General features: G+C 43.8%; 2 protein-coding genes across 2 annotated transcripts in view; one reads left to right on the forward strand and one right to left on the reverse strand.

Annotated features, from left to right (window-relative positions):
- Positions 1-20,224, forward strand: part of Larp4 (La ribonucleoprotein 4) — a 174,167-nt gene that overhangs the window by 45,678 nt on the left and 108,265 nt on the right. The window lies entirely within an intron of this gene.
- Fam186a (family with sequence similarity 186 member A) lies at positions 1,457-19,565 on the reverse strand. The gene is made up of 5 exons (XM_070040920.1): positions 17,293-19,565; positions 8,093-8,285; positions 6,570-6,718; positions 5,510-5,692; positions 1,457-1,729 (listed from the first exon to the last, which is right to left on the reverse strand). The coding sequence occupies exons 1-5, from the start codon at positions 19,098-19,100 to the stop codon at positions 1,717-1,719; spliced, it is 2,346 nt and encodes a 781-aa protein (XP_069897021.1). The 5' UTR covers positions 19,101-19,565; the 3' UTR covers positions 1,457-1,716.

Below are 20,224 nucleotides of genomic sequence, written 5' to 3' on the forward strand. Positions count from 1 at the left end.
CTTTCTTTCTTTCTTTTTCTTCCTTCCTTCCTTCCTTCCTTCCTTCCTTCCTTCCTTCCTTCCTTCGTTCCTTCCTTTCTTTTTTTTGTTGGTTGTGGGTCTTGAACTCTGGGCCTGGGCGCTATCCCCTCAACTCTTCAGCTCAAAGCCAGCACTCTACCACTTGATCCACATAGCCACTTCAGGTTTTCTGTTGGTCAATTGGAGATGAGAGATTCCTGAGCCACCAGTACTTGGCAAAAATGCATTTGGTTTTGGACTCTGTCACCCCTTCTCTTGCTCTCTCCCAGTTTTTACCCTCCTATCTGTACCTATAAGTTGTATAGTTCATTTTCAACATAGTGTTTAGTGAGTACCACTGCTGCATTTGTTCATCCTTTGTTTCTCCATTTCTATGCCCCCACTTCTTTGCTGCTTATAAATGTCCCTTGTCAAATTATCTGTTCAAATCTTTTGACTGTTATTATTGTTTTGTAATTTTTTTTTTTTTTTTTGGTCAGTTGTGGGGCTTGAACTCTGGGCTTGGGCGCTGTCCCTCAGCTCTTCAGCTCAAGGCGAGCGCTCTACCACTTGAACCATAACAACACTTCTGGTTTTCTGGTGGTTTATTGGAGATAAGGGTCTCACAGTCTTTCCTGCCCGGACTGGCTTTGAATCAAGATCCTCAGATATCAGCCTCCTAAGTACCTAGGATTACAGGCGTGAGCCACAGGTGCCCGGCCTTGTTTTGTAAATTTTTTATTGTTACTGTAAAAGTGATGGAAGCTGGGCACTGGTGGCTCACACCTGTAATCCTAGCCACTCAGGAGGCTGAGATCTGAGGATTGCAGTTCAAAGCCAGCCTGGGCAGGAAAGTCCGTGAGGTGAGACTCTTATCTCCAATAAACCACTAGAAACTGGAAGTGGTACTGTGGCTCAAGTGGTAGAGCACTCGCCTTGAGCTGAAGAACACAAGGACAGTGCCCAAGCCCAGAGTTCAAGTCCCACGACCAATAAGAAAAAAAAAAAAAAAAAAAAGAAGAAGCAATATTCTACTCTCCCTGGGTCTTTGTACCATATTACAATTTCTTTTGCTTGGTGTCCATAATCTCTTTGACTCTTCATACATTCTTTTTTTTTTTTTTTTTTTTTTTTTTTTTTGGTCGGTCGTGGGGCTTGAACTCTGGGCCTGGGCACTGTCCTTCAGCTCTTCAGCTCAAGGCGAGCGCTCTACCACTTGAGCTACAGCGCCACTTCTGGTTTTCTGGTGGTTTATTGGAGATAGGAGTCTCACAGTCTCTCCTGCCCAGGCTGGCTTTGAACCGCGATCCTCAGATCTCAGCCTCCTGAGTAGCTAGAATTACAGGCGTGAGCCACCAGTGCCCGGTTTCTTCATACATTCTTAATCTCAGTGCCCGATTATTGTGCATGTTCACCATAAGTAATTATGTGTGTGAGAGGGAAGTGAGCAGAACAAAAACAACCTGTAGATAATCAAAATGTATCTGAAGCCAGGAGGTAAGTGGTAAGGCAATTCCCACACAAAATGGTCAGTGTTTAGCTAATATTTGTTCCAAGATGCAAGGTGAACACATAGGAGGAGGTCAGAAAAGGCAGCTCAGATAGAGATTTACTTAAACTGAGATCTTTAGGCTAGTAAGGACATTAAACTTAGAGGGGAATGAGTCTCTTGGCTGGCACTTGAACCGCTGCAAAATAGAAGAAGTATTGTTCTTCTTAGGAGAAATACCTAGAAGAGATTTTAGTGAGCAAAAATGAGGGATGATAAAGTAATCCTATAATTTCCATTATTGTTACTATGTCTTAAATATATCTCATACATTCATTCTATGTTAGCAAATAGATACCATAAACTCAATGTAAACAATAATTAAGACCCTGATTTCTCTCATTTTTAAAAAAATAATAGATTTTTTGTTTTGGTCAGTCATGGGGCTTGAACTCTGGGCCTGGGTACTGTCCCTCAGCTCTTCAGCTCAAGGCGAGCACTCTACCACTGGAACCACAGCACCACTTCTAATTTTCTGGTGGGTAATTGGAGATAAGAGTCTCATGGAGGGCTGGGAAGGTGGCTCAGTGGTAGAGCGCTTGCCTTGCATGCATGAGGCCCTGGGTTCGATTCCTCAGCACCACATAAGCAGGAAAAAAAAAGCCGGAAGTGGCGCTGTGGCTCAAGTGGTAGAGCGCTAGCCTTGAGCTGAAGAGCTGAGGGACAGTGCCCAGGCCCAGAGTTCAGGCCCCACGACCGGACCAAAAAAAAAAAAAAAAAAAAAAAAGAGTCTCATGGACTTTCCTGCCTGGGCTCTTTGAACTGCAATCCTCAGATCTCAGCCTCCTGAGTAGCTAGGATTACAGGCGTGAGCCACTGGTTCTAAGCAATAAGCTTAGATTTCTTTATTGCTTTCAATTTTTCCCATTCTGAAAGTGTTCAGCACATACTCTTCCAAGTTAAAAATTCCATATATATTATTAGCATGGCAAAAATGGAAGTTTTGGTGACGTACAAGCAACAGATCATCAGATTAAACATAAAACAATAGATACTAAATTCTGAAAAGAAGTACTAAACCAGGATTTATAGGTCAACTGACATAAACTTTGATGATGTGATGAGATCAAGGAGGATATTGAGGGCTCCTACCACTTTCTTATTCCAAAAGTTTAACATGGACCCCTGTGGACAATCCAATGGACAGGGGACTGTTCCCACACTTAAACAAAACTGAAGGAAGCTGACAGCAGAAGCAAATAAAAAGTTGTTTCTGTTTCTACAGCAGTGCTGCCTTGGGATATAAACTTTCAACCTCAGAGCACCTACACAAATCTTGAGGGTTTCTCATAGACCAGATGTGGGCCACTCATACAAATACCAAAAGGATATGAGGCTGTCTTAGGATACTGCCTAAATGTGTAAACATGTCTCAACAGAGAAAAGCCAGAAGCATCACAGTATTCCCATGGGGCAAAGAAAGAAAGAAATGTAAATAATCAGATGAATAGAGAAATGTATTTGCCTGAAGAAAACTGCTGGTGAGAGCTCACCAGTGATGATGATCTTCAGTGAACTCACCAAAGTACCTCAAAAATCAGCTTTAAAAATCAGCCACAAGGGTTGGGAAAGTGGCTCAGTGGTAGAACACTTGCCTTGCATGCATGAGGCCCTGGGTTCGATTCCTCAGCACCACATAAGCAAAAAGAAAAAAGCCAGAAGTGGCGCTGTGGCTCAAGTGGTAGAGCGCTAGCCTTGAGCTGAAATGCTGAGGGACAGCGTCCAGGCCCAGAGTTCAGGCCCCACAACTGGACCAAAAAAGAAAAAAAAATCAGCCACGTTGGGCTGGGAAGATGGCTTAGTGGTAGAGTGCTTGCCTTGCATACATGAAGCCCTAGGTTTGATTCCTCAGCATCACATAAGCAGAAAAAACCAGAAGTGGCGCTGTGGCTCAAGTTGTAGAGTGCTAGCCTTGAGCTGAAGAACCGAGGGACAGTACCCAGGCCCAGAGTTCAAACCCCACAACCAAAAAAAAAAAAAAAAAAAAAATCAGCCACATTGATGAGCATCTGTGACTTACATCTAAAATTTCACTATTCAGGGGGGCGGGGGGGGGGGGGGAAGGACGGGAAGGGATGGGAAGGGGAAACAGAGGAGGAGGCTACAATGCTTGATAAGAAATGTACTCATTATCTTGCCCATGTAATTGTAACCCCTCTGTACAGTATTTTTCACAATAAAAAAATTCATAAAAAATAAAATTTTGGCCGGGCGCTGGTGGCTCACGCCTGTAATCCTAGCTACTCAGGAGGCTGAGATCTGAGGATCGCGGTTCAAAGCCAGCCCAGGCAAGAAAAACCGTGAGACTCCTATCTCCAATAAACCACCAGAAAACCGGAAGTGGCGCTGTAGCTCAAGTGGTAGAGCGCTCGCCTTGAGCTGAAGAGCTGAGGGACAGCGCCCAGGCCCAGAGTTCAAGCCCCACGACCGACAAAAAAAAAAAAAAAAAAAAAAATTTTGCTATTCAGGAGACTAAGATCTGAAGACCACATTTCAAAGAGAACTTGGGGCCAGGTGCTGGTAGCTCAACCCTGTAATCCTAGCTACTCAGAAAGCTGAGATCTGAGAATCACGGTTTAAAGCCAGCCAGGAAAGCAAAGTCCAGAGATTCTTTATTTCCAGTTAATCATCAGAAAACTAAAAGTAGCACTCTGGCTCCAAGTGGTAGTATACTAGCTTTGAGCTGAAGAGCTCAGGGACAGTGCCCAATGTTCATGCCCCATGACAGGACAGAAAGAGAGAGAGAGAGAGAAAGAGAGAGGGGGGAGAGAGAGGGAGAGAGAGAGAGAGAGAACCTGTAGCAAAGGAAGATTATGAAGCTAGAAAATACAATAATAACACTGAGAGAGAACTTTTCAACCTTCTCTATCTTCCCTTCCAGAGCTCTAATCCCTGAGTCAGTAACCACAAAAACAAGCTAGAAAAATAGGACCATAAAAGACAAAAGAAGATGTGCATACCCCCTTTGACTATGAGCCTGTGTATTCTTTTTTTGGGGGGGGAGGGAGTCTGGTCGTGGGGCCTGAACTCTGGGCCTGGGCGCTGTCCCTCAGCTCTTCAGCTCAAGGCTAGCACTCTACAACTTGAGCCACAGCGCCACTTCCGGCTTTTTTCTTTTTGTTTATGTGGTGCTGAGGAATCGAATCCAGGGCCTCATGCATGCAAGGCAAGCGCTCTACCACTGAGCCACCTTCCCAGCCCTATTTTTGTCTTTTTCAGCCATGATTTCACCATGTTGCCTAGGTGGATCTCAAACCCAATTATTCAAGTGATCTTCCTATGTATGCTCTCAAATAGGGAAGACTATAGGCATGTTCTACAATACTTCTAATTTACCTCAAACTGTAGATATGGCAACTACATTTAAGTTTATATCACTGAATCATATATGGATTAAGTGCTTTCTGGTACCTAATAACAAATCTCTAAAGACAGAATTTAAAATGGACCTATGTAGTGTTAGATTAGGTATTGTAACTGTTTGGTTTGTTTGTTTTTCTTTTTGTTCTTCTGTGTTCTTCAGGGCCTCCTGCTCTTGGTTACTTTTTCTCGTGATTGGTGCTCTCCCCCTTGAGCCACACCCCCAGCTTTTTGCTGGTTAATTGGAGATAAGAGTCTTGGATTTGACTACCTGATTTGGCTTTGAATCATAATCCTCAGACTTCTAAGTAGCTAGGATTACAGGACTTAACTATTAGCACTCATCTTGCAACTGGTGTGTGTGTGTGTGTGTGTGTGTGTGTGTGTGTGTGTGTGCATGCACATGTGCTTTATGTTATTTAGTAGTGATATCTAAAGGCTTATGAAGAGGAGTTTCATAATTTCATGTGCTATTTTGTGAGTGATGGTATCTAACTTCACACCAAACATTTACTTTTGGTAACTCCCTGGTGCTTCAGAAGAAAGTCTAGTTAGGCAAACCAAAGCCCATTACCAGAGGACTCCCCCTCCTTTACTTACTGTGATTGAATGTTAGCAAGAGATTTTCTTAAGGTAGACTGGATATCTAACTCAAGCAGTTTAGGAATGTCTGGGTAACCCCCCAGCATGGCCCAGACTGAGTGTATTGATGTCTTCTCTGTTATTGGGTAGCTTGAAGTGGACAAATCAGAATTCCAGATGGCTTCCATCTCTTCTTGTTTTCTACAGAATCAGAGAACATTAAGTGGAAGTGCTAAATGCCTTGGTTCTCCATGGCCTCATAGCTTATGAGTCTTACTCCATCCTTGCTCTTCACTACCACCTTGTCCTGTAATGCTCTCCCCTTATACATTGACAGACAGGTATAGTAAAAGTGTACTTTGTTAAAATAATTACTAAACTACATTGCTCTGGACTTTGCCTAATCATCCATCTTAAAACTATCTTCTTATCTTCATGAAGTATACAGACAATATATATCTTTTCCCTTTCCCAAAACTTGCTCACCCTTTCCCTCCCTCCTTCCCTCCCTCCCTTCCTCCCTCCCTTTCTTTTTGTGCTTACACTGGGGCTTAAACTCAGGCTTGGACACTGTCCCTGAGCTTTTTTGCTCAAGGCTAGTACTCTACCACTGGAGCCCATAGCTCCACTTCTTTTTGTTTGTTTGTTTGGGGTTTTTTTTTGGTGGTTAATTGGAGATAACAGTCTTGTAGACTTTCCTGCCCAGGCTGGCATCAAACTGCCATTCTCAGATTTCAGCATCCTGAGTAGCTACAAGTATGAAACACCACCACCTGGCAATATTTTAATTAGACAAAAATAAAGCATTAAGTTTTTTTTTGGGGGGGGGGGCGGATCGTGGGGCCTGAACTCTGAGCCTGGGCACTGTTCCTCAGCTCTTCACCTCAAGGCTAGCGCTCTACCACTAGAGCCACAGCGCCACTTCCGGCTTTTTTTTTTCTGCTTATGTGGTGCTGAGGAATCAAACCCAGGGCCTCATGCATGCAAGGCAAGTGCTCTACCACTGAGCCACCTTCCCAGCGTATGCATTAAGTTTTACATATCATCCAACAAAGTTTAATATCTGTCTAGTACATACCCAAGTTCCTTGAAGACATCAGATCTTTTGTCCTCTCCAACTAGAAACTTGAATGGCCGTTGGACAAATTCAGTAACTTTGGGTATCTGCTTCTTGTCAGTAATCAAGGGAATAGGTTGACTAAGTTTTAAATTATACTTCTCTTGGAACTAAATTAAAAAGTAAGAAAAGAGAATTACTGTATTACTTTCTTTTGGTTAAGATCAAGTGGAGTTGGGCTGGGAATGTGGGTTAGTGGTAGAGTGCTTGCCTAGCATGCATGAAGCCCTGGGTTCCATTCCTTAGTACCACATAAACAGAAAAAGCAAGAAGTGGTGGTAGAGTGCTAGCCTTGAGCAAATTCTTGCTCAGAGACAGTGCCTAGTCCCTGAATTTCAAGCCCCGGAGTGGCAAAAAGAGAGAGAGAGAGAGAGTTTAAGTGTGGAAAAAAAGTCATAAAGGGGCAGTCAACTTGGTTGTCTAATATTAGAGCAACTAAGTAAAATACATTCATACTGTATAATACCACTTATTATTTATTACAATTAATATGTGTGTGTTTGTGCGCGTGTGTGCATTTGCACCAGTTCTGGATCTTGAACTCAGGGCCAGAGCTTTTGTTTGCTTTTTTTGTGTGTGTGTGTGTTTTTTTTGGGGGGTCCAGTCGTGGAGCCTGAACTCTGGGCCTGGGCACTGTCCCTGAGCTCTTCAGCTCAAGGCTAGCGCTCTACCACTTGAGCCACAGTGCCACTTCTGGCTTTTTTTCTTTTTGCTTATGTGGTGCTGAGGAATCGAACCCAGGGCCTCAGGCATGCAAGGGAAGTGCTCTACCACTGAGCCACCTTCCCAGCCCGGGCCAGAGCTTTTGTACGAAAGGCTAATTACCACTTAATCCACAGCTTCACTTCCAGATTTTTGCTAGTTAATTGGAGATTAGAATTTTAACAATGTTCAAGTCCAGGCTGGCTTCAAACTGCAGTTCTTACATCTCAGCTTCCTGAGTAGCTAGGGTTACAGGTGTGAGCCCCCAGCACCAGGCTTAATTATATTATAACAGGAACAAATCTCAAAATACCCAGGCTCTCCAGGCTCTGGTGGCTTACTCCTATAATCCTAGCTACTCAGGAGGCTGAGATCTGAGGGTCATGGTTCAAAGCCAGCCTGGGCAAGGAAGTCCTTGAGATTCCTATCTCCAATAAACCACCAGGAAACCGGAAGTGGTGCTGTGGCACAAGTGGTAGGGCACCAGCCTTGAGCGGAAGAACTAAGGGACAGTGCCGAGGCCCAGGATTAAAGCCCTGAACCAACCCCCCCCCCAAAAAAATAATCCCCAAGACTGATCTCAGACCATGAACATCATACCTGTACCTCCTTCAAGTTGAGATTACAGATCTGTGCCACTTCCAGCCTTTTCTGTTTTTGTGGTACTAAGGAATCGAACCCAGGGCTTCATGCATGCTAGGCAAGCACTCTATCACTAAGCCACATTCCCAGCCCCTCTTTTTTTTTAAACCAAACACTGAAGAGAATGGGAAACAGGTTACCTCAGTAAATAAACTGATCATTTTCTTCAGGTTCTGATATCGTTTCTGCTCTAGAGACTTCTGTTTCTCCGTCCAGACCCACATCACCTTTTTCTGGTAGTCATCAATTCTGCTCAGCATGATGTAAAGGTCATGGACCTCGTAACCTTTCCCAGTATTCTGGATGGCTTTTAATCGTTTGATTATATTGTTTCTTGAAAAAATTAATAAGAATTAGATTAGTACAGTTACTGAACCTAACTCAGCTAATCAGTTTCTTTCAATTCCTAATAAGTAGTTATGGGATGGAAGATGGAAGGCTTCTTTACTGAGACCTTAATCTAGTTCCATTGTAAATAATCTTCCATAATCTATATGTCTAACAAATTCACACTGAGTTCACTAGTATTACACTAGTGTTACTGCTTTTTTTTTTTTTTGTCGGTAATTCGTGGGGCTTGAACTCAGGTTCTGGGTTCTGTCTCTGAGCTCTTTCACTGAAGGTTAGCACTTTGCCATTTTGAGGCACAGGGCCACTTCCGGTTTTCTTGTGGTTAACTGTAGATAAGAGTCTCATGGACTTTCCTGACTGGGTTGGCTTTGCACTGTGATCCTCATCATATCTCAGCCACCTGAGTAGCTAGGATTACAGGTGTGAGAAAACCAGTGCCTTTTTCTTATTACTATTTTAATATATTACAATTTTCATTTAATATATTAAAATTTTAATATATTAAAATTCTGGGAAGGTGGCTCAGTGGTAGAGTGCTTGCCTTGCATGCATGAGGCCCTGGGTTCCATTCCTCAGCACCACATAAGCAGAAAAAGCCGGAAGTGGTGTTGTGGATCAAGACGCTTGCCTTGAGCTGAAGAGCTGAAGGACAGCGCCTAGGCCCAGAGTTCAGGCCCCACGACCAAAAACAAAAACAAAAACAAAATTTCAGCTGGGTTAGGTGACACATGTTTATATTCCTACCACTCAGGAGGCAGGTGCAGGAAGATTTCAAGTTAAAGCCAGCCTGGGTTATATAATGAGACTCTTTCAAAAACAAAACAAAAAAGTGTCCTTACCTTCCAAGCATTTATGACACAGACAGGAAAATATAAGGTTTCTATTTATCTCTCTCTCTCTCTATCTATCTATACTTTGTATGTCTATTCATCTTTTTATGGATACCTAGGGAAATTCCACAGTTTGGTTGTTATAAATAGTTCTGCTAAAAATGGATATCTATAAACAGGTGTATTTGCTATAAGCAGATATCTCTATTGTATACTGACTTGCATTCCTTTAGAGTATAGGCCCAAATGGCACAGCAGAATCATATGATAGTTCTATTTTTAGTGTTTTGAGGAACTGCCATACTGATTTCTATAGTAGCTACACTAACTTTAATTCCCACCATAGTATATAAAAGTTTTAGAGGGGCTGGGAAGGTGGCTCAGTGGCAGAGAGCTTGCCTTGCATGCCTGAGGCCTGGGTTCGATTCCTCAGCACCACATAAGCAAAAAGAAAAAAGCCGGGAGTGGTGCTGTGGCTCAAGTGGTAGAGCGCTAGTCTTGAGCTGAAGAGCTGAGGGAAAGCACCCAGGCCCAGAGTTTAGGCCCCACGACTGGACCAAAAAAAAACAAAAGTTTTAGAGCTTAAGCACTGTCCCTGAGCTTCTTTTGTTCAACGCAGCACTTTATCACTTGAACCACCACACCACTTCAGGCTTTTTCTGTTTATGTGGTACTGAGGAATTGAACCCTGGACTTTATGCATATTAGGCAAACACTCTATCACTAAGCCTCATTTCCAGCCCTGCTTAGGGTCTTAATTATCCTAGTAGTACTTGAATTTGAACTCAGTGCTCAATGGACAAGCACCCACCATGAGTCATGCATATTTTGTCTTTTAACTACAGAATTACATCATCTGAAAATAGAGATAATTTGACTTATTCTTTTTCTATTTGCATGCCAAAGGCTTCTTGTAGCCAGGCAATGTGGCTCACACCGTAATACTAGCTACTCAGGAGGCTGAGATCCGAGGGGCATGGTTCCAAGTCAGTCCATGAGTCTCTTATTTCCATTTAATCACCAAAAAGCTGGAAGTGGAGCTATGGTTTAGGTGGTAGAGCAGTAGCTTTGACCAAGAATGCTAAGGGTTAGCACCCATCTCCTGAGTGTTTCACCGCTGATGTTAATCTGTCGTGTAGGAGAAGTCACTGGGTTTAAGGCTTGGGGAAAGTATGGGCTTGTCTGTAGCCAGGATTGCCAGTCTATCACCAAGGCTGCCTACCTTACCTTGTAATAGAGGCTTCAAGCATTCTCTCCTGAAAGAGGCTGGAGCTGTAGACTCTTTACTATTTTTTCTTTGTTGCCTTTCTGTTTATTCATGCTCTTCAATCGCCCTGAAGAGCATCTTTCTGATATTCTCCTTCTTTTCTCTCTCTTCAGAATATAGTCTTTCCTGTTTTACCTGACCCTTCTCATTTATTAAGTTAAACAGAGGAAACTTTCTACTCTGCCATCTTTCCCTGGTTACATCACTCCAGTGATTTTTTTTTCTTTTTTGAGGTGGGGGGGGGGGGGCTTGGGGAAAGGGTAAAGCCACTTTATTAATGCTTGGAGGCAGGGAGGAGTTGAAAATGCACCCAAGACAGCAAGCTCTGATGTCCTGGACAGAGAGAGCTCTTCCCGAGCCATAGTCTTGAAAGCCTAGTGATTTTTCTGATGTTGCGTAATTAATAACTAGCAGATCTAGGAAGCAAACCCAGATATTCTTTCTTTTCACATAGTAATATTTTTCAACATATGGACCCTAGTGTTAGACTGAATTAGTTGAGTGCTTGTTGAAAAGGCAGATTCCAAAGTGTGTCCCAGACCTTTTTTTTTTTTTTTTTTTTTTGTCAGTCGTGGGGCTTGAACTCTGGGCCTGGGTACTGTCCCTGTGCTCTTCAGTTCAAGGCGAGCGCTCTACCGCTTGAACCACAGTGCCACTTCCGGTTTTCTAGCAGTTTATTGGAGATAAGAGTCTCACGAACTTTCCTGCCCAGGCTGGCTTTGAACCGAGATCCTTAGATCTCAGCCTCCTGAGTAGCTAGGATTACAGGCATGAGCCACCGGCGCCCGGCTCCAGACCATTATTTTTATATTTTTATTTTGAGATGGAAGTCTCACTATGTAGTCCATGCAGACTTCAAACTCATGATCCGCCTGCAACAACCTCTCCTGCTATTAGCCCAGCAAATAACTTGTGAAAATGGTGCTCTGCTTCAAATTCAGGGCCTCACACACTCTAGGCAAGCACAGTACCACTGAACCTTATCCCCACCTTCTCAAACCTGTTGAGTAAAAATCAGGCATCTGCATTTTATTTTATTATTATTATTTTTTTTGGGTCCGGTCGTGGGGCCTGAACTCTAGGCCTGGGCGCTGTCCCTCAGCTCTTCAGCTCAAGGCTAGCGCTCTACCACTTGAGCCACAGTGCCACTTCCGGCTTTTTTCTTTTTGCTTATGTGGTGCTGAGGAATCGAACCCAGGGCCTTGAGCATGCAAGGCAAGCGCTCTACCACTGAGCCACCTTCCCAGCCCCATGGCATCTGCATTTTAAACAAAATCTGAGATAAGTAGCTTTACTGAAGTATGAAAAAACATTTTGCCTTTTATATTCCACAGCATAGAAAACAAAAGCATGAGAAATTCTCGATTGGAGAATATTATAAAGAAATGCTGAGCCGGTGGCTCAGGGCTATAATCATAGCTACTCAGGAGGTTGAGATCTGAGGATTGAAGTTCAAAGCCAGCCCCGACAGAAAAGTCCCCATGAGACTCCTATCTCCAATTAACTCTATGGCTTATATGGTAGAGAGAGCACTAGCCTTGAGTACAAAGAGGCTCAACCCTGAGTTCAAGCCCCACAACCAATAACTAACTAAGCTAGGTACCAGTGGCTCACGCTTGTAATCCTGGCTACTCAGGTGGCTGAGATCTGAGGATCATGGTGTGAAGCCACTCCAGGCAGGAAAATCCGTGAGGCTCTTACCTGCAGTTATCCACCAGAAATGCTGTGGTGCTGTGGCTCAAGTGATGGAGTGCTTGCCTTGAGCTGAAGAGCTCAAGGACAGCGCCCAGACCCAGAGTTTCAAGCCCCATGACTGATTAAGAAAAAAAAAAAAAGGCATCTGGACATAGGGATTAAATGCCTACCACTTGAGCCACCATGCCACTTTCAGCTTTTTCTGTGTATGTGGTACTGAGGAATCGAACCGAGAACTTCATGCATGCTAGGCAAGCACTCTACTACTAAACCACATTCCCAAGCCCCTGTGAAACTCTTATCTCCAGTTAACCACCAGAAAACCAAAAGTGGCCCTGTGGCAGCTCAAAGTGGCAGAACACTAGCCTTGAACAAAATTGCTCAGAGACAGTGCCCAGGCTTTGAGTTCAAGCCCAACAACAACAAAAAAGCAAAAACACTCAAGCAATAGATCATCTGCTTAGCAAGCATGAAGTCTTTAATTTAAACTCCAGTATTGTTTTTCCTCCCTGCCCGCACTCAAAAAAAAAAAAAGAAAGAAAGACAGGACTGGGGACATAGTTCAGTGGTAGAATACTTGGCTAACATACACAAATAAGTCAATCCTGTCCACCACATAAAAAGAGAGACTTAATGTCAAAGTTTGTTTAAAAGATGATTGGATGAGAGATGGAGTTGTGGCTCAAGTAGTAGAGCACCTGCCAAGAAGGAAAAGGTCCTCAGTTCAAATCGCAGTATCACAAAAAAGAGAAAAAGATGATTGAATGAATAAACAATCTTCATCTTAAAAAAGAAAAGAAAAAATGCAATAATATGAAAGCTATAGTTTGATAGTGGAAGTCTGGGATTTTTAGACTACAGATAGATGAAAGGATATAATAAGAGATGAAGCTAGAAGAGCTGTATTATGAAAAGCCTTAAGAGGTATGGTAAGAAATTTGGTTAGGGGCTGGGAAGGTAGCTCAGTGGTAGAGTGCTTGCCTTGCATGCGTGAGGCCCTGAGTTTGATTCCTCAGTACCTCATAAGCAGAAAAAGCTGGAAGTGGTGCTGTGGCTCAAGTGGTAGAGTGCTAGCCTTGAGCTGAAGAGCTGAGGGACAGAGCCCAGGCCCAGAGTTCAAGCCCATGACCGACAAAAAAAAAAGGTTAGTTGTTTTGTAGATGACATATGGACTGATTGGGGAAAAAAAAGAATATCTATATCTAGATATAGATATAGATATAGTATCTGTATCTATATCTATATAGATATAGATTCAAGTCCTGGGGTTTGAACTGGGCACTGGGGACTGTCCCTGAGCCTCTTTTATTCAAGGCTTGTTTTAGCACTCTACCACATGAGCCACAGCTCCACATCTGGCTCTTTCTGTTTATGTGGTACTGAGGAATGGAATCCAGGGTTTCATGAATGCCAGGCAAGCACTGTACCACTAAGCCACATTCCCAGCCCCTGAAAATATTTTTTGAACATGCATATTTACAAATACATGTATATATATTTGTATAGATATATGTATATATACATTTAAGTAAATACACTTAGAAAGAAATTCTTAGCTCTTAGATCTCTTTTATTGGTTATAATTAAAGATTTGGAACCTCCTAAACAATGGATCATTTGAGCATTATTTTATTACTTCTTTGAAGAGTGATTTCTTCTCTATATATGTACTTTCTTGATGTTTGGAACTCTTTTTTTGGGGGGGGGGATCCGGTCATGGGGCCTGAACTCTGGGCCTGGGTGCTGTCCCTCAGCTCTTCAGCTCAAGGCTAGCGCTCTACCACTTGAGCCACAGCGCCACTTCCGGCTTTTTTCTTTTTGCTTATGTGGTGCTGAGGAATCGAACCCAGGGCCTCTGGCATGCAAGGCAAGCACTCTACCACTGAGCCACCTTCCCAGCCCCTTGTTTGGAACTCTTGATGAAACATTCTAGAGCAAGTTACACAGGGTTTGCTGTGCCAAAGGAAAAAAAAGGAAAAAACACTATGTGTTCTTTGTGATTTGATGCACAGATGGAAACCTTAGCGCACAAAAGTAGTTGGTCATTAATAAATAAATCACTGGGGGGGAGGGGGGAGGCTGGGAAGGGATGTGAAGGGTAAACAAAGGAGGAGGCTGCAATGCTTGGTAAGAAATGTACACATTATGCTGCCCACGTAATTGTAACTCCTCTGTACAGTATGTTCACAAATAAAATTAAATTAAATTAAAAAAAAATAAATCACATTCCTAGTCTTTCAGTACTTCCTTAAACAGAAGACATCTTCCATTTTCAAACTTTTGTAGTTTTAAAACTGCAGCATCAATGATTTTATATATATACACATATATATGTATGTATATATACATACATATATATGTATATATAGGATCAGTTAAACAAACAAAAAAAACCCTGCCAAATTCCTTTTCTCATACTTTATCCATTTTCTACTCTCTTGGTCTCAAGCTTATCTGAGTGATTGCCTTTCATTATTTTCTGTTATTGCTCATTCAAGTACTCTTGATTGTTCCCATATTATTAGCTAGTTGGGAGAGGGAGCTTGAGAGGGGTGTACCGCTGTGGGAAGGATGTGAATATCAGTGGCTGCAAGAAGTCCCGGGGTGCCCTACATACACCACCTGACAAATATCTATATTTGGCACAATTGAGCTCAGGATAAATTACTGGTCTATTACTAATCAAGGAATTGGTGTGAAAAAAGAATTCCTTGTTGACCCAGTTCCTTAAGCTTTCTGTGATTACTCGGCAGATTTTCCTAACAACTGCCTCCCTCTTTTCTAGATGCTTGTTTATTATACCAGTTATGTAGGGAGTTCAGATGATATTTGGTGCATCTTTCAGTGGCCCCTAGGCAAAGCAAAAGGCTGTGGTTATATGATCCATCAGTGCCCAGCTAATCCTAGCTACTCAAGAGGCTGAGATCTGAGGATTGACGTTTGAAGCCAGCCAGGGCAAGAAAGTCTAAGACACTCAGATTAACTCCAAAAAAAGCAGGAGGGGGGGAGGGGCAAGAAGTGGGGCTGTGGCTCAACTGGTAGAATGCTAGTCTTGATCAAAAAAACTCAAGGATAGTTAGTCTCTGAGTTAAAGTCTGACAGCCTGTGCGCGCGTGTGCGCGCGCGCGCGCGCGCGCACACACACATACACACACACACCAAATAGACTGTAATTCTAGCTACTTGGGAGGTGAGGGTCAGAAGCTTGAGGTTTGAAGACATAAAAGTTGTGAAACTCCATTTTGACAATGCTTTGGTGTGGTGGCACACACTGTCATCTTAAGCCATGGAGGAAGCACAGTGACAGCACAGTTTCTGTCATTCTTATAATAAAAGGAAGCCCAAATAGGAAGATCACTGAGAAGGCTGATCTGAGATCAAGTAAGACCCTATCTCAAAAACAACCAGTTCTAGGGCTGGCCCCAAAAGGCTGGCAGAGTGCAGAGTACAAGCGTGAGGCCTTAAGTTCAAACCCAATATGTATATGATATATATATATATATATATAATGAATTATATATAAAACATTAATATATATTATGATATATATATATATAAAATTTTGAAAATTTTAACAAAACCCAACCTTCTTTTTCTTTTAGCCTTCTCAAAAGAATAAGACAGGAGGATAACAAGTTCAAGGCCAAGTTGGGTACCTTCCTGAGACCCTATCACAAACTAAAGAAAAAAGTGTCTGAAAATGTAGACTGTTTACCTAGCATGTGATAGACTATTTACTTAGCATATTTGAAGATTCAATACAACCAACTAGATGCTGGCGGCTCAAGCCTGTAATTCTAGCTACTCAGGAGGCTTAGATCTGAGCACCAAGGTTCAAAAGCCAGCCCGGCAGGAAGTCCAGGAGACTCTTATCTCTTATCTCCACCAGAAATCTGAAAGTGGTGCTGTGGCTCAAGTGGTAGAGCACTTGCTTTAAGCTGAAGAGCTCAAGGACAGCACTCAGACCCAGAGTTCAAGCCCCACAATGACAAAAAACAAAACAAAACAAAGACTCAATACAAAAAAAAAATTTTTTTTAAGAGAAGAGGAGAGGGGAGGCAGGAAGAGAAGAGGTGAACCTAATAACAAAATGGAAGTGATTTATCAATAGAGCAAGAGAAAATAGTGCAAAGAACAGATATCAACTCAAATGATTTAAAAAAATTATGGTAAAAGTGCTTTAAATCAACAGGGAAAGAGGTGTATTGTTTTGCAAATAGGAATCAAGAAACTGGTTAGCTATGTTAAAAAAAAATAAACAAGGGGCTGGGAAGGTGACTTAGTGGTAGAGTGCTTGCTTTGCATGCATGAGGCCCTGGTTCGATTCCTCAGCACCACATAAGCAGAAAAAAAAAAAAAAAAAAACGGAAGTGGTGCTGTGGCTCAAGTGGTAGAGTGCTCGCCTTAAGCTGAAGAGCTTAGGGACAGCACCCAGAACCAGAGTTCAAGCCCCATGACCGACCAAAATATAAACAAACAAACAAATAAATAAAACAAATGAGGTCTAAATCTCCTAATAGTAAATTGTAAACCACAGACTTCGATAAAACCACAACAACCTCCACGGTATAACCCCTGCTTTTACTGTATTTGATATTGGCATAATTTGTGGAGGGGTAGGGCAAAACAAATTGTTTAACTAGGGATACAGGTGGACCCATTGCAATAATGAGTCATACAAGTCGTTATGTCGAAAAATGAACTTTACAACTTTGGTGTGGGGGGGAGGATTGGGTAGGTGGAGGTGGGAAGAGTATGGGAAGGGATGGGAAGGGGAAACAAAGAGGAGGCAACAATACTTGATTAGAAATGTACTGGTTATCTTGCCCATGTAATTGTAACTCCTCTGTACAGTATTCTCACAATAAAAAAAAAGGGAAAAAAAAAACAACAAAAAGCCCAAGCAAATCAATCACCAACTTTAAAATACTAAAAGGAATCTAGAAAAAAATTTTTTTTTGTTTTTTGGTTTTGTTTTGTTTTTGGTCGGTCATGGGGCTTGAACTCTGGGCCTGGGTGCTGTCCCTGCGCTCTTCAGCTCAAGGAGAGCGCTCTACTGCTTGAGCCACAGCGCCACTTCCTAGAAAGAATTTTAGAGCATATGATCTTACAAATATGAATATACTCTAGGCAATGAGGGAGGGTATCTGAAATCAGGACTATATCAGAAAATGAGCTGTATAGTAATTACATCTACCTGACACGCTGGATCTGTCTGTAGGCAATGTACTTGCGAACTAGGTACTCCAGCCGAACTGTGTCCATATGAATTATCTCAGTTATGAGATTCCAAGCTGTTGTGTATTGTTCTGCAGAGAGTCCAGAAACTTTTGTGACCTGATTTAACAATATCAGGTTCTTCCTCTGAGCCTCCACATCAACAAAATACCTCTTCTCTTCAAGGTCTTGGGGAGAGGAAGGAGGCACTAAGATCTTGGCTGAAGTTATAATCCCAGGCTTGTCTATTGAGGGCAGTAGGGGTTTCAGATCCCATTCAGAAGGTGAGATCTGTAATGTTTTGGGTAGTTGAGTAATATGAGTAGGTGGTGATTTTACAGGCTTTCTTAGAGTGGGAAGGGCTTCATCAATGTAAGAAGTTTGTAATACTGGTCGCCTATAATCAGCCAAGTAGGACTGGGTTAATTCTGGGGACTTCCAGGTAACTTCAGAAGCGTCAGAGACCTCTGATATTTCAGCCTTCTTGATAGTGAAAGGAGCTTGATACACTTTGAAATCTGAAGCCCGTGGATGGGTTAATACTGATTTAGGTTTCAGAGAAGCAATAGTTGCCAGTTTTTTTTGAGTTGTTGAAGAAGAAAGGACTGTCTTGGGCTTTTCAAGGGTTGGGAGAGTCCGTTGCTCAGTGATAGGAGATATCCGTAATGGGGAAACTTGCCCAGAAAGGGTTTTTGTAATAAAATCCTGCTCAAGAGTAGGAGTCTGAAAATAGGAAGGTTGCTCAGTATAAGCAGGAATCTGTAATTCCTGTATTTGGTCTGAGAAAGCTACGAGTCCAGATTCCAGGAACTTCCTGGGGATGGAATGGGCCCCAGGAATCAAGGGCTGTCCAGGAGATAAAGGAGCCAACAATCTGGGAATCTGTCCAGAGGTAAGTGGAACTCCAGATAAAAGAGGTAGGCTGCCAGTTAGAGGGGCCTCTGGTCTCGAAGGAGGCTTGGGAGTCAGGAACTGCTTTGGAGTGGCAGGAGCCCCAGCAATTAGGAGCTGCTCAAATTGGGAAGGGACCTCTGGTGTTAGGGATGGTGCAGGAGTGGTTTGACCTCTATATGTTGGGATCTGTCTAGACATAGGTGGGATCCCTGGTGCCATGAGCTTTGTAGAGACAAAAGGAGCACTTTTTTCTAGGTGCTTTGGAGGTGCAATGGGAGCCTGAGCAAGAGGAGGCTTTGATTTCTTCAAAGGAGTAGGAGGTATCTTAAATATAGAGGACTTCTGAGGAGATGATTTCAGGGACTTCTTAAGGCTTGGAGTTAAAGTTGGTATTCTGGGTTGCCCAGTGGGGAGAGTAGTCTTCAGTTCCTCAAATGGTCTGAGAGTGGAAGGAACCAATGTGTCAGACTTTTCCAAAGTTTGAGGAGTATGAAATGTCTGAGCTTGTTGACGAGAGGAAGTGACTGGCAAGGGTTGCAACTGCTTAAAGGTAATGATGTTTGATTCTTCTTGAGACTTTTCTGGAATAAAAGAAACTCCCAATTTCCAGGCTTGTTCTTCAGTGACAGGGACTTCTAATTCTGGTTCCTGCACAGAGGTGGGAGTGATAGCTGATGCTCGAGCTTGTTGCTGGGTAAGTTTGGTACCTAAAGTCCGGGCTTTCTTAGGAGTGATCATCAATGCTTGTTTCTTTGCTGAGACAAGACCATCCTGCAATGGCTGGACCTTTCTTGAGATGCTGGAGACTTCCAATAACTGATCTTGAGCAGAAGTGAGAGGAGGCCACAATGTCTGAACTGGCTTTGGAGTAAAGGCGGAGCCAAATGCATTCATCTGCTCTGGTGTGACAGTGACTTCCAATGCTTCAGTCTGTGCCTGCTCAGGAGTAAGAGTGATCCCCAGGGCTTGGGCCTGCTGAGGAGTAAGTGTGATCCCTTCAGCCTGGGCCTGCTCAGGGGTTAGAGTGATCCCTTGAGCCTGGGCCTGCTGAGATGTGAGTGAGATCCCTTGAGCCTGGGTGTGCTCAGGGGTGAGAGTGATCCCCAAGATCTGAGCCTGCTGAGGAGTGAGTGTGATCCCCTGAGCCTGGGCCTGCTCAGGGGTAAGAGTGATCCCCAGGACCTGGGCCTGATGAGGGGTAAGAGTGATCCCTTGAGCCTGGGCCTGATCAGGGGTAAGCGTGATCCCCAGGACCTGGGCCTGCTCAGGAGTAAGAGTGATCCCCTGGACTTGGGCCTGCTCAGGGGTTAGAGTGATCCCTTGAGCCTGGGCCTGCTCAGGGGTTAGAGTGATCCCCAGGGCCTGGGCCTGCTCAGGGGTTAGAGTGATCCCTTGAGCCTGGGCCTGCTCAGGGGTTAGAGTGATCCCCAGGGCCTGGGCCTGCTCAGGGGTTAGAGTGATCCCTTGAGCCTGGGCCTGCTCAGGGGTTAGAGTGATCCCCAGGGCCTGGGCCTGCTCAGGGGTTAGAGTGATCCCTTGAGCCTGGGCCTGCTCAGGGGTTAGAGTGATCCCCAGGGCCTGGGCCTGCTGAGGGGTAAGAGTAATCCCCCGAGCCTGGGCTTGCTGAGGGGTGGGAGTGATCCCTGGAGTCTGTGTCTGCTGAGGAGTGACTATGATGCCCTGACCCTGGGCTTGCTGAGGAGTGGGAGTGATCCCTACTGCCTTGGTCTGCTGAGGGGTAGGAATAATCCTCTTAGCCCTGGCTTGTTGAGGGGTGGGAGTGATCCCCCGAGTGCGGGTCTGCTGAGGGGTGGGAGTGATCTGCTGAGCCTGGGCTTGCTGAGGAGTGGGAGTGATACCCAGGGCTTTGGCCTGCTGAGCGGTGGGAGTGATCCCCTTAGCCCGGGCTTGTTGAGGGGTGGGAGTGATTCCCCGACCACGGGCCCGCTTAGAGGTGGGACTAATACCCCGCACCTGGGCCTGCTGAGGGGAGGGAGTGATCCCTTGAGCCTGGGCCT

The sequence above is a fragment of the Dipodomys merriami genome, unplaced genomic scaffold, assembly GCF_024711535.1.
Source record: "Dipodomys merriami isolate MVZ:Mamm:240054 unplaced genomic scaffold, mDipMer1.0.p SCAF_10, whole genome shotgun sequence".
In the NCBI taxonomy this organism is placed as follows: Eukaryota; Metazoa; Chordata; class Mammalia; order Rodentia; family Heteromyidae; genus Dipodomys; species Dipodomys merriami.